At 39.6% G+C, this 13,814-nt stretch overlaps 3 protein-coding genes across 3 annotated transcripts; all 3 read right to left on the bottom strand.

The window, feature by feature from the left end:
• Positions 1-708: 708 nt before the first annotated feature.
• On the bottom strand, positions 709-3,459 carry LOC136276722 (uncharacterized). Its single transcript, XM_066166049.1, has 2 exons — positions 2,964-3,459; positions 709-2,046 (listed from the first exon to the last, which is right to left on the bottom strand). Exon 2 carries the CDS (start codon positions 1,840-1,842, stop codon positions 955-957), a length of 888 nt encoding a protein of 295 aa, XP_066022146.1. The 5' UTR covers positions 1,843-2,046; positions 2,964-3,459; the 3' UTR covers positions 709-954.
• Positions 3,460-3,978: 519 nt separating this feature from the next.
• LOC131779377 (myosin heavy chain, cardiac muscle isoform) lies at positions 3,979-9,620 on the bottom strand. Its single transcript, XM_059095926.2, has 6 exons — positions 6,906-9,620; positions 6,630-6,674; positions 6,233-6,349; positions 5,993-6,139; positions 5,325-5,663; positions 3,979-4,800 (listed from the first exon to the last, which is right to left on the bottom strand). Exons 1-6 carry the CDS (start codon positions 9,618-9,620, stop codon positions 4,210-4,212), a joined length of 3,954 nt encoding a protein of 1,317 aa, XP_058951909.2. The 3' UTR covers positions 3,979-4,209.
• Positions 9,621-10,943: 1,323 nt separating this feature from the next.
• Positions 10,944-13,111, bottom strand: LOC131779378 (golgin subfamily A member 6-like protein 22). Its single transcript, XM_059095928.2, has one exon. The coding sequence runs from the start codon at positions 13,109-13,111 to the stop codon at positions 11,450-11,452; it is 1,662 nt and encodes a 553-aa protein (XP_058951911.2). The 3' UTR covers positions 10,944-11,449.
• Between the last annotated feature and the right edge of the window lie 703 nt (positions 13,112-13,814).

The following is a 13,814-nucleotide window of genomic DNA, read 5'->3' as shown; positions in this document are numbered from 1 at the left end:
CATTTTGGCTTTACTTCACTTGTGCCCAGTACTTCTCGATAAAACGCGTCACGCTACACGCGAAATTGCAGGTCAACACGCAAATCACCTAGAGATTCCTTAATTTTACGGCTCATGGCCAGAGGGATAGGATTAATATGGGTTTATCGAATATTTATGACAGGACATCGTTTTGATTCACGGACACGAGACTTTGATATTACTATATTCACGAGCGAGCGTCTGGGAGATTAAAGGCATTAGGATTTTAGTCACTCTCTTAGCTTGGTTTTTCGGTTTTGGTTTTGTTGCGGTTTGCGGATTTTTCCCTCTTTCAGCATTTTTTTTTTTTGGTCCTCGGCCAAAAAAAAAAATCAAAGAGGTATTTCGGAACTGGTATACAATAATTTCCTCTTTAGAACTGGTAAGTTCCCGGTGACGATTAAAAAATGTAGCAAAATGTATCTGTTTGTTTCGTCTGTGTAACCTCACGTTATACCATTTTACTGTCAATTCAAGCTACACGTAACTGATTACTAACCATTTTAATTCAATCTTGGAATTTGAGTTTAGGTTCTCAAAAATTTCGGATTTTCGGGAGGTTCTCAGTGCCGAAGGTTATACTTTTGCGATCGCAAAACTCCTCTAGGGTGGGGTATCGTGGTTATGTAGAGGACTTTGGCTCTTTTTCTCAATTCAAAAGGACATTAGAAGACGTAGGGCTAATAATATAATTTATATTTTGATATATATATTTTTCGACTTTTCGCTGCAACAGCAGTGAGTAAAAGGCATTAACATGCGTTATTGACATGTTTCTATTAATACTATCGAATTAACAGGAGTATCTATAAGAAAACAATAACTGCTAGAAACACCTGCCGGTCACTTCAAATCTATTCCCCCCTTCCCCCATCCATGAAGAGTATTTTTAATTCCGGCATTTAGCAACGGAAAAAAATGGACATTGCACCCTTAAATCTTTGTCTGTGTCCAGGGCTTCTGAGCATGAATAATTTTACGTTGGAGCTCTAGTCTCAGATTTCTTCTTAGTTCATCCTCCTTTCTCTTGTAACTAAGCTCTATTGCATTTTTCTCGCCCTCAAATATTTTAGCGAGTTCATCTTTCTGAATCCTCAAACAATCCAGTCCTTCCTTGAGTCCATCTATACTCTGGAGCAGGTAAGCTCGTTCATAAGCATACCTCGCTCGACATTCGTCTTCGGTAAGTTTCCTAACCGTCATTTTGTCTTGTTCGAACCTCTCTGTCATCTCGGCTTTTTCTCTTTCAAATGATTTCAACAAAACTTCTTCTTGTTTGCGTAGCACGCTCAGAAGTTCTTCACGATCGAGGTTCGTGTTACCATCGCAACTGCCTTCTCCTTGAACTTCGAAATTTCCGCGCTCTCCTGAGCTTGCACCCAGGCCCTTTAGACAATCACAGTCGCCCGGATGTTGGAGCGCATCTCGATGGACATGTTTAGTAAAAAGATCGAACGATTTCCTAAGATGGCGGAGTTCATTCAGAAAAAAATCCTTCTCCTCGGTGAGAACCCGGATGAGGTCGTCTTTTGTCTTAATAATCTCGCTGTACTCATCCCTCAACTTGGTTTCAAGGTAGTCTTTCTCTTTAATAAATGCTTTTTCCATTTCTTCTCTCGCTGGGTGAAACTCATCTTTCAAAGCCTCCAGCTGTTGATGCAAAGTTTCATAAAATTCTGTTTGACTCGAAGAATCTTCTGTTTTTGACTTTGCGTGTACGGCTTTTTCAACACAATCTCCGCCTTCGTTATGATTCTCGGCATCCTCTCCTCCTTTCGAATCGTTATCGTCGGATTTACAATCAGCTTTCAGCTTCTCCATTAGCTGACGGACTTTTTCTGACTCTTCCCCGCTGTAGCTGTTCCAGAGGAGGTAAATATCTTGAAGAAAATCTTGCCAAAGACTACGGTGTGTCGGGGAAAGCTTAAAACCCGGGACGCTTTCAAGTTTGGGGAACGAGCTCTCCTTGCGAAAATTTGATTCCCATCGGAATTCACTTCATCATAGTCAATATTTTGCAAGAATCTGCAAACGACAGCAGGTGTTAAAATAAGTCTTCAAGGTTCTTCGTTGCCCTTTGTGTGAAGTAAAAAATACCTGTATTATTAAAGGGATAATTTGCGTAAATGACAAACTCCCCGACTTAGCAACCATCGAAAGCGACAGAATCCCCTTATTAAATTTTCATGAAAAGTAGTTTGGAAGGCCGTCTCGTTAGAATTTCTATGCTCTTTTTTCAAAACCTCGTTCGATCAAAGTAACAGACATGGCTTCGTTCTTACCATGGAAAACAAAGTACTTAATATAGTATCAACTGCACGTTTAACTCACCTCTACTCTCCCGAACCAATTTTCTCAAAGCAAAACAAAACAAAACGAGTATTTGTGTTAGAAATGTGGGCTACTGGCCAATATTAATTCTATTCATCTGAAACGCTCTGAATACATAAATAATATTAACCATTTTGTGGTTTTTATTTTCAACTAAAGCTTTCTCTATTTCACCAATAGTGCGAAGAAAACATGAAGTGTAAGATTCATTAACAAAGTAGAAACACTGAGAAGCATAACTCGGTTATTCAAACACCTTGTGGCTCTTAAGCTGACATTTTTGGGAAGGAATTAATAAAAAAGCCTAATTAATAATACACAGATCAGAGAGGCTATTTAGATTTTCTATTAACACAGTGACAACTTTGGAATAAAAAAATTACCCCAAGGTGTTTGTAATAAAAGATGACGAACGAATCATGTAAAGTAAACCTTCAAAACAGCCGTTGGAATTTGTGAAAACCTGTAGATATTACCATATATTCCTTGACTTGATAATCGTAAATGTTTTCATATATTATCGATTGCAAAAGCATTGACATGTAAGAAAGCGTTTGCAATGAACGATGAGACCCTAAAGCTCTTCATGTACACATTTACACTATACCTACCATTGGTACGTGGTGAATGATGGAAGCTATTCACGTTCTCCTGGAAATAAAGGATTTAGTGAAGGGTGAGAGATGTGAACTGATTTTGTATCTGCACAAACATTTCCCATAAAACCGTTTGGTCTCATCGTTCTTGGATCATGTTTTTGAGGTGTCAACGTTTTTGCAATTGAGCGTTTGCGTGTGCCCAGGCGCTTTTAATGGTAAAATCATGGCAAAGTTTTCATACAATCATTTCACATGAAAATTTAATCGGCTTTTAAAAAACTGCTGTGACGGTTTTTCAAAATAGTTTTTGACGCCTACCGGTAGAAAGGACCTCACTTACGCATGCGCCTTAGAGCTCCGACAGCGGTTTGTGACTGAACGAGCAGAAACCCGAATTTTTAAGCTCAGGCCGTCTACAGAACGCCAGAGTAATAAGGCGAGAGACAAATTTTTAATTAGGGCAGCCTACATATGTTTGCCGCTTCTAAAATGAGTACCATAAGTCTTGGCATGCTCCTCTACTTTTTAAATTTTTTTTTTTCTTACTCCTTCCCCTTCATTTGAAACGATGCCTGATCCTGGTCTTGGTGTTAAAAGTAGTCACCACAAGACAACATTGTGTGGGAAGAGAGGGTGAATTCCCGAGAAATTTACCAGATATGAATTACGAGACTTCTATTTATCACGTTGAATAGAGAGTTGTCGACCACCTGTTAAGGGAAGGCATGCCAACCAATTCAGTCTACAAGGGTAGCCCGTCCTAAATTAGGACTTCAACCTCTTAAATACACTGCTGTCAAAAACCTTACTGCTGAAAGGAAAATGTATTAGTAAATTCAGTAAAACTTAAAGGCGGAAGTTATCATAAAAACCTGTTCAACGTCATTTCCCAAGAAACGTTCTAAATGGTAAAAATAGCCATTTGTACCCCTAAGAGCAAATAATAACAGCATTCAGATATTTTAAAAACTGTTTAGAAGTCTTTGTTTGAGCAACAATGGAAAATTGTATATTCTGTCCATAACTTAAATATCAAAATATTTGAATTTTGTTCAGAGAGATGAAAAATACTGAACAAAAAGACACTGTCCATACTGCACAATTCTGTTACTGTAAAGACTTGTGCCAATCGACAGAGATCTGTGAACGTTCCACGGTGTAGATTACAGATTTCGTAGACCCTTAAAATCGTAACATCGTTTCGTATGAACAAGTTTATCAAAGAACGCACTGAAATCCTTCGAAATCCTTTTTCCTTTCAAAAACCTGAATTGCTAGGACATTCCTTAAAAATACACCGGTAGTTTTCCCCTTTTGCCCTTCCGCTGGACTTTTGACCGTCGTAGATCTCTTTAGAACCTTTGGTTACGTATCTATCTTCCAGCCTCGAGTCGAAATCTTTGTATCGATTATCGCGGATTCCGTCATCTTTGTCATCGTACTTAAAACCTATGGATTTTGATGACAGGTTATATGACGAACTATCCAAACTCTCTTTATCGTGTCCGCTGGCATATTTGCTTTTGTATGTGGAGTCGAGATAGTTTGAGGATGCGCTGTATGAAGCATCACCAAACTCCTTGTTATCGTTGCTTCTGCTTCTGTGTTCGGAATCGAAGTATCTTGGTGATGAGTTATATGACATAGGAGGTAGCTCATCGTGGCTGCACAAATCTCCGATTAGATTCTGAAGAGCTGATCTCTGATGACGCAGTTGCTCGTTCTGTAAATGTGATGTTTTCTGTCCATCTTCCAAATCTTGCAAACTCTTTTCTAAGTTATCATTCCTCATATGCAATTCCTGAATCACTTCCCCTGACATTCCTGCCATACTTTCCACGTCCTGCATCTATGAGAAGAATCAAATATAACGTGATTTTGATTGATTTTTATTGCTCTATATTGATTGATTGATTGGTCTATACGACATGAACCATACTTTCGACCAATCAGTTGAAAAACTGAAGCCAACCTCAACTCGGTTATTCGCGTTTTCCTGCGCTTTAGGCCATTTGTCGCCTCCACTCTTAGTTTCTATTAGCTTTTTGTGATATGTTCTCTGGTTCTGAATGGTGGATCATAATCCTTCTATTTTTTAGATTTGCAACACTAGATTTATAGAAAAGCGCTAAAAACAGTATTGTTCCCCCATATTTAGCATTGTCTAAAAACCATTTTGAAAAGTCTTCACACGATAAGACTTACTCATGGGAGGTTAAATATGTGGTTATTCAGGACAATAACTGTTACCCTTTTATCGCTAGAACTGACTGTGTCCCTGAGATGGGGTGCAACTGAGATCTTATTATATGGTGACATCAATTATCATGATGACAGAGAAAGGAGAATCGTATTGTGTAAAAGGTTCCCAACCTTCTCATTTAAACGTGTAACGTATTCATTCATAGCTTCCCTAGCCAGGGAAAGCTTAGTCTCCAACTCCTTTTTCTCCACCTCCAGTTGAGCGATCCGGGCCGGGTCCATAGCCACTGATGAGTAAGACAAATCCTCTCTGCTACCTTCAAATTGAGTCCTGATGATCTGACCAATGGTGAAAATTTCTCTTTCGATTCTCTTTAGTGCATCAAGGTCCAGTTCTCCACGAGAGCTAGAAAGCTCTCGGCCAGTATGCAAGAGCCTATCTTGTAAGCCCTTAATGTTGTGAAGACTTTCAGTCTTACGGGTGGATATTTCTGTCTCAAAACTGGTAGCCTAGAATGAGAATGATGAGTAAAATTGCTAGTAAATATCTGTGGGCCTTATTATCAACAGAAGCGCTTTATTTCCCATAGACAAAGTAGAAGTGATCACAAAGTGAAATCGTCAAGACTTCAGGCGAGGCATTTTAATTCTTAACAGAAAGGGTAAATAACCTTATTGATTAAAAACTGATACCGTTACAGGCTCAGACGCAGCGCGTTTGATAGTGAGGAATGAGTTAAAGTTACTTTCTCTCGTCACTTCTTGAGTTTTCTGAAGCTGCTCTTGGTTCGTGCCATGTATCAATACTCACACTTACAGAAATTAATCTATTTTCTCACCTTTTCTTTCTCATTTTTCAGTTTTTCCAACAGCCGTTCCAGTTGATTTTGCAATTCTGAAGTTCTTTCTTTCAGGGAAGAATTCTCAGAGACCAGGCGCTTGATTCGTTCAGTTTCGTCACTTCTCTCTGAGGGCTTTCCTTGTTGCTAGAAACAGAGAAAACAGTGTTATAGTGTCATATGGTAAAAAGAATTAATAAATTTGTGTAGAGTAAGCTGTCGGACAAGTTGTGAGCTCACCGAAGTTTGATGAAGTAGCTCAATCTTCTTTTGCTCCAAAGTTTTGATTTTCAGTTCCAGTTCCCTGATGACCTGAAGAAGTCTGTTCTTTTCTCGTAATGCTGCTTCGTATTTTGCCTACAGAACAGAAAAATATTTCACGATTTACGATCAATACCCACACAACGAGATGCTAAGGACGTAGTCGATATGTCAGGTCGACATACAGTTACAAATTAGACTAACAGCTTCCATCAGTCAGAGGAATTCATTCTGCAATTTTTTCGTGAAAAATCGTAGTAAATCGGCAAACCGGGGCAGACTACATGGCCGGCTTTATTCATTCATTGTTTATTAATCTTTCAATTTACAAGAAAAGCTATCAAAACTAGACTACCAAAACTAGATTGACGCTCACCTTGTATAAAGAATCCTGGGTGTCATATTCGTGCTGGGATTTACCCTGCAATAAGCCAACATAATTTAGGATAAATATCGGATAACTTGGCCTTTCAAGGATAGCCGCTGATAAATCAAAACGTTGTTAATCTTGCAGTTTTAAACGACAAAGAGCCTCGATTTATGCTAAGTATTTTGCCTGGGAAGCCAAACTTTAGAAATCCAGCAAAAGCAATAAATACCTTGGAAGGAGAGGACCATCATTATGAGTACAGAGACAGAACAAATTATCTACCTTTTGTCTCGGGCTCAATACACTCCGTTGGCCTTGAATGTCATCTTTATGTCTATTGGAATCTTGTCTCCTCTGTTCTCTTCTTCGCTCTGCAGTGAGCTGAGTCTTGGTGTCGTAGTCTATTGAGGTCTTTTCAGCTTTGGCAGCTCGAGCCTCCAGCCCCCGTAGTTTCTCTTCCAAGTGCCGATCGGTGTTTTCGAACCTTCTGGCCCTGTCCTCATGAGTGTGGAAGCTTGTCTGGTCATTGTGAAGTCGTTTTCTATCATCCTCTTTTTCGGTTTTCATTTTACTAGTCTCCTCAACCTGCTTGGTTCGGGTCTTTAGCCTTAGGTCTTTGTCCTGGTTTGCTTTCAGGAGTCTTTCCATTTCAGCCTTGGCTTCCTCTTTGTACTGTTTATGAAGGTCGATGTTTTCCTCCAGCGCTACAATCTTGGCTTTTAAACCTTTATTTTCAATTTTCAATGCATCAATCTCAAATCGTAACGCCGATTCGTTGTCTGTCGGTGTGTGATGAAATGACATGCTCCTGGCCTGGGGCTCCTCCATTGATCTAGATTCAGAGTCCGAGAGTCCAACTTGACCGTTGCTTGGCAAAGCTCGTTTTTCATGATACACGAGGCTGGTGTGAATTTGTGACTGCAAAGTCGAGTCATTCTTAGAATTATAATCCGTACCTACATGCTGTCCATGGATACCAGTGACAGCAGGTTGATCGACATGGGAGTTGCCAGCTAACGTTCCGGTCCCTACACTGTCTTGCTGAGGGTGTTGTAGTTGCTGATACGATTGCCAGTAGGAAGGACCTGCTTTATCACTGGCAAAATCGTGCTTTTGTTGACTACCAGTGAAGCCACCTTGAACACCACAGGAGTCGACATCATATGCTCCTGTCCACGTGATTTCTGTCTGTGACCGTTCTTGTTGTGAATGCTGATACGATTTCCAGTTAGTAAGACTCGTCACATCTCTGACACCACCAGAGACTTCTCCACGATTCGCTGACAGTCCAACAGTTCCACTTCCGAGTTCAGCCTGACGGTTTCCCCTTTGATGTTCAAACACTTCTTTACTTTCACCGACACGCACGTTCTGTAGGTGCCCCAGAGATGATCTCGTCCACTCAACATCACTTGGTTGCCTTTGCGAATTGTCTACTTGGCCTTTTCCCTCGACCCTTAGTCTTTCTCTTGTTTTGACAATTTCATCCTTCTCCACCTTAATTTTCTCTTTTTCTCGATCAAGCTCTTCCTGTATCTGTCGTCTCTCAGATTGCACTTTTTGATCAAGCGCCTCTTTTTCGGTGTGGAATGTCTTATCTAGTTCCGTTTTGTGATCTGCTAACAGTTTTTCAAAGTCATCCTTCAGTTTGCCACTGAGTCCTTCACGTCCTTTTGAAGTCAATGTTTCCTGAAAAAACGTTATTTCTTCGTACACTCTGTTTTTCTCCTCAATTTCAAGGCGTAGTACCTCGATTTCTTTCCGAAGGCGTTCGTTTTCTTTTCTATTCATCGATTCACCGTTGACAGATTTCTCTCTCTCTCGCTCTAATTCTTTTTCTACATCAAGTCTCAACAGCTTCTCTTCCTGCAAACTGTCCTCAAACGCCCTACTCTTTTCTTGGAATTCTTTTTCCATTCGAATTTTTTCTTGTGTCATGCTAGCTTCAAATTCAGCGCTGGATCTCTTCAAGTTACTTTCGAACTCAGAGAGGCGTAGATTGAAGCTACTCTCCATTTCGAGTTTCTCATTATTTATGCGCTGTTCCGTTTCTGATTTTTCACGTATCGCTTCTTCTTTCACGCGTGAAATTTCCCTCTCTAACATGACTTGATATTCAGCCTCCAATTTTTCCTTGAGCTCAATTTTTTCTCTTGCAAAGTTTTCCTCCATTCTTCCTTGCTCGGTTCCTAATTTTTCCCGAAGTTCTTCTAACTTCTCCTTATAATACTGGTCAAGCTGTTGTCTCTCTTCACGAAATGACTGAGTCAGTTTGTCAATCTCTTCAGCGAAGTTCCTCTGCATTTCCATCTTCTCCATAGACACATTCTTCTCAAGCTCTGCTCTCTCTGCTCGTGTCGCCTCGTCCCACTCTAGTTGTCTGCTCCTGAATCCACGCAGAGTTTCTTCCATCCTCTTCTTGAAATACACTTCCAACGTAGTTCTTTCTCTTTCAAATATATGCAGCAGCTCTTCTTTCAAGGCCTCTTCCTCACTCTCGTTCAATTCGATCCGAAACTCCTCTGTTACTGAACCATCGATCTCGCCGCTTAGTTGACTTACACTGTCACTCTCCCCAAAGCCACTGTCCTTGCTGGTTCGCATACCACTTTCATTACCATCTTGTCGGTAAAATCTTCCTGCTGCCTGGCTACTTGTTATAACTCCAGATGACGAGTAAATCATTTTCTGTCTTCCTAAAGGGTGACCGTCCCCTGTAAAGCTCTTTGGTTTCTGCTCGTTATCATCAATGACTCCACAAGAGTCCATTTTCCTTTCAACATGGCTGTTTGTTGTTTCCGATGCGGAATAGGTTATCTGGCGTCCCCCAGAGACGTATTCATGGTTGTTTGAAGCTTCTTTACTGCTGTATATTTCAACTTCTGTTACTCCATACCCTGATGATTGTTCTTTGCCATGCTCACTACTTACATTGGTTGATGACGAGTGCATCAGGATTCGCCCACTGCTCTGCAGAACAGGAATGTTTGATTTCATACTGACCTTGTTTTCATTCCTGTTTGAATGCATTGCAGCAGCCACAAGCTCTTATTTCATAGACTGATGGAACATACGCATCAGAGAAAACCTGAAAATTTTACCTTAAATGTACCTACTATACTCAGATATTCAATTTACAGCGCCCTTCGAATAGCCAGAAAAGCAAAGAGAAAGGGATTGAATGAACTATTCATCGCAAGTTTTATGCTCATGATTTATGTTTAATGAGTAAAATTGAGGTTTACGCCACCAGTAGCGTAGGCCGCCGAGGGTATAATAATGTCACTAGGGAAGTTATAAACAAAAAATGTTAGTGAGTTCCGCTGCAAGTAGAAAATCGTCACTCACACGGCGAATTAAATCAACCGCCATGTCACCAAAATTGAGATAAAAGTTTAAATTAACGGGTCCAACACGAGAAGAACAAGCCTGTTACTCACACATCCAATTGCGGTTTCTTGGAATACCACCTTACTTGGTACAAGTTGCGGTTAAGGGACAACAAAGAAATAAATTATAGTATTTGACCTACAAGTAAGAAATTTCGCTCGAAAAAACCATAGAAATTCAATAAATAAAGAATCTGCGGTTTCAACAAAACCACATAATACACCGAGGTAAGCTAATTTTAAGGTGTCATTTAAAACATTTCCAACTTATTTCACGCCATTTTCCGCGGTTACAAGTATTCATCTAAATTTTCAAGGAAAATGGTAGTGCGGCGAAAGTATGTTTCAGTGTATATTCGTAGATATCGACCCGTCCTTAGCAATTTGAATCTTTACGTTAAATGCATCAATTGAGTATGGATATCTACTTCCTTAAAAACACAGTCGTGGATCACTAAAACATTAAGTTTATGGCTTCATTTATGTTTTTTCTTCTTTTTCGTTGCTTTGAAATATTTGCAAGGATGGTTCAATACAATCAATCCATTAGGATAGTTATTTCTGATGTATGTAATATCATCAACCAATAATTGCTCCTAATACCTGTAAGGAACCTGTCATTTGTCGGCAACGTGCCAATATCCCACACAGTAATGCACTCTGAGTGCTTTTGTGGTACACAGCAGCCAATTGTGATTATAGATGACGATGAGATCGTAACTTAAAGCGATGAAGCCTTGTATACCATTATGGAGGAAGAGATTGTTTAACTGTTCCTTTTTTTCCATATGCTATTTTATTATCATAGTTTTTTGTTTCTAAAGTCCTACTTGATGAACGTTGCCATCTACGATACCAATATTCAATCTAGGCTTTAAGACAGCAGTCAAATAAGAGATATCATTTCAACTCAATATCTATACTTCAACATTCATATTTTCATTAGCAGAAATACACCTCTTATTATCATAACAAGAATACTCCGTTTGTCACAGTTGAGTTTTAAAAGTTTGATGTATATCGATAGACATACCTACGTATGTTGTGAAAGAAGCTTACCTAGCTCAGGAAGTGTCTTCCACAGTCATTCACCACAAACTTTCCGTGAAGTGACACATATCTGTTCTCTCTATATTCTAAGTATAACTATTTTTTCATTTACACCTTTAAAATCTTTGTCTTCAAGAACTCACATTATGTAGGATGTAAAATGTTAAGCCTAGCTGAATGATTCAGTAAACAAGCGAGTGCTCGCCAAGAAATAACAACTTTCAGCAGTACCAGTTAATATTATACATTGTCAGAATTGTAAGTAGAACTGTTACACGAGACATAAACTAGCTCGTATAATGGAGCTCTGATATCATATGGAGGTGTGGCTCTGGAAACGAGCCCAGCAGACATCCAAGCACTGTCCACTTGTAATTACACATGGTATCACTGTTCACTACTAACTTCCTCTTCTTTTCCATCATCAGAGGTCATCAAAACGCGAACGGTGGAAGAAACAGGCTGTTTTGGCAGTATAGCGTTTAAAATCCTATAGACACCTTGATCAGGTTGTTTCTCGAAAGTGACATAAACCAAAATTCTTTTACGCTCGTCAGGAGTCAAACGCAACTTAGAGTCGTAGACTTTAATCATCTTATCAGTTTCCAAAGTAGGAGAAGCCAACGCCCTCGCGCTTCCCTGTTGATTCCATGCACTTGATTGAGCAGTGTTTGCACTAGATCTGTCTTCGCTGTCTTTTCCTTCTGCGGATTCTTGACTCTTAACACTAACTTCACTGTTCCTCTTTACTCGTTTTTGAAGGTGACGAGTTAAGGCTCGTATCTTGGTGTTACTCTCTTGATTCGCTTCTTGAAGCCTTTTTATTTCGATGTTTTTACCCTTAATTTCCTCTCGAAGTACATCGATTTTGCCTCTAAGTTGTTCATTTTCCTTTTCGTTTTGGGCCTCTATGTTGGAATATTTCTCCTTCACTTGCTCAAGTTCGCTTTCCACTTCTAATCTCTGCCGTCTCTCTTCCTTCAGCTTCATTTCAACTTCTACTGCTCTTTCCTGACTTTCCTTTTCCATCCGCATACTTTCCTTCAATTCACTCCGAACCTTTTGCAAACTTGTCTCAGCTTCAGTCAACTGTTGGTTGAAGTTCTTTTCGAGCTCAAATTTCTCTTTGTTAAACCTTGCCTTCATTTCTGATCTTTCCCGCAGTCCTTCTTGTTTTTCATACATCACTTCCTTCGTCAACATTACTTGATATTCTGCTTCAAGCTTTTCCTTGAGCTCTACTCTCTCTTTTTCAAATTTCCCATCAACTCGCTTTTGTTCCAGTGAAAGCTTATCTTTAAGATGTTTCACCTGATCTTCGTAGCACTGCTCAATATGATTTCTTTCCTCGCTGAATGAATGCGTTAGTTTGGATATCGCATCAGCAAATTGCCTCTGCATATCCACCTTCTCTTTGGCCAGTTTACTCCCAAGTCTCTCTTTCTCTGTTCTAGAAGCTTCTTCCCACTCCATTTGCCTGCTTCGAAAACCATGCATACGTTCCTCCATTTTGGTTTTGAAATACACCTCAAACAAGCGCAAAAGTTCTTCCTTAAATGCTTCTTCGTTGCTCCCTTGAGCCATGACGAGCTGACTTTGGATGTCTTCAGCTGTTGGTAAAGAACGGGCATGGTTCTCAAAACTCCCAGTTTTGACAACATTCATTTCCATGTAACTTTCAGAGTCGTTACTATTCTGGCTCATGTTGTCGTGTTCCCTAAAGCCACTATCCGCTTCGTTGCTTTTTGTGTCACTTTCAATTCCACGAGCAGAGTTGCTTCCTCCATTAACATGACCACCATCGAGCACACTTCCTGTTGCAGAAGGAATGATCTGCTTGTTTTTATGTCCTGCAAAAGAGAAATCTTCTGCGTTCTGGCTCATGTCAGCTCTTGGATAATTGCTATCTAAGATTCCCAATGCAGAGTACATAGCTTTCTTATCATCATTTGGTTGAGAAGGTCTAATGGATTTTTCTCCGACTTTCCTTTTGTTTAAATACATGGTGGTTGCCAAGTTTTCCTCCTCTTTGGAAGGTGCGACCTGCATATGTTTGAGTTAAGAATTAGAACAGTTCTGTTCGACAATCAATGCTTGTAACGCTACGTAGGGATGAGAACCGAAAAGCGATAACTCTAAATGATTGCAGAGTGCACTGTACAACTGCACAGGTGATGTTCCGATCATTTAAGATTGATGTCGAAATTGAGGTCCCCAACTGCGCAACGAAAACATAAATAGAATCGCGTTTATCTTCCGCAAAAATCAATACAATCAACAAAAATTATTTGATTAATATTCCTAACGCTGCATTCAGTCTCTGAGGTCCACAAGAGTTAACATACTAGCGTATTTCAAAGGCAATTTATTAAGTCCTTGCATACTTTTCAAAACAATTGATATATGGACAAGAGAAAATTCTTCAAAAGAATTTAGAAAGGTTCATAAAAATGGAGATGTTATCAAACCATTTCATAAATTAATTATGATATTTACAAAAACAAAAACCGACGAAAGTGGATTTAAAGGATAATTTGGTTTCCTCCGTGGAAATTTGGGTTACCCACATACAACGAAGTCGATGTAGCAACCCGCTGATCCCTACTGTCGTAAAAGAAACTTTGTCAATCACTGAAAAGTAAGTGACGATAGGTCAGATAGAAACATTAATAAAGCCTTTAAAACTCTTTATCTTTCTTCGTTGTATCAATAGGAAACGGGCGGAAAACAGGTGCATGGAAAATGGGGCGGA

The sequence above is a fragment of the Pocillopora verrucosa genome, chromosome 4 (genome assembly GCF_036669915.1).
Source record: "Pocillopora verrucosa isolate sample1 chromosome 4, ASM3666991v2, whole genome shotgun sequence".
NCBI classification, from domain to species: Eukaryota; Metazoa; Cnidaria; class Anthozoa; order Scleractinia; family Pocilloporidae; genus Pocillopora; species Pocillopora verrucosa.
This window is presented reverse-complemented; position numbering and strand designations above follow the sequence as displayed.

Bases quoted from the DNA above. Each gene is read 5' to 3' on its own strand.
- LOC136276722 (XM_066166049.1), bottom strand. From the start codon at position 1,842: ATGGAGAAGCTGAAAGCTGATTGTAAATCCGACGATAACGATTCGAAA.
- LOC131779377 (XM_059095926.2), bottom strand. From the start codon at position 9,620: ATGAAATCAAACATTCCTGTTCTGCAGAGCAGTGGGCGAATCCTGATG. The intron at 6,675-6,905 runs GTAGATAATTTG...GGCTTATTGCAG, and splicing joins TATTGAGCCCGAGACAAAAG to GGTAAATCCCAGCACGAATA. The intron at 5,664-5,992 runs GTGAGAAAATAG...TTCTCATTCTAG, and splicing joins TGAAAAATGAGAAAGAAAAG to GCTACCAGTTTTGAGACAGA.
- LOC131779378 (XM_059095928.2), bottom strand. From the start codon at position 13,111: ATGCAGGTCGCACCTTCCAAAGAGGAGGAAAACTTGGCAACCACCATG.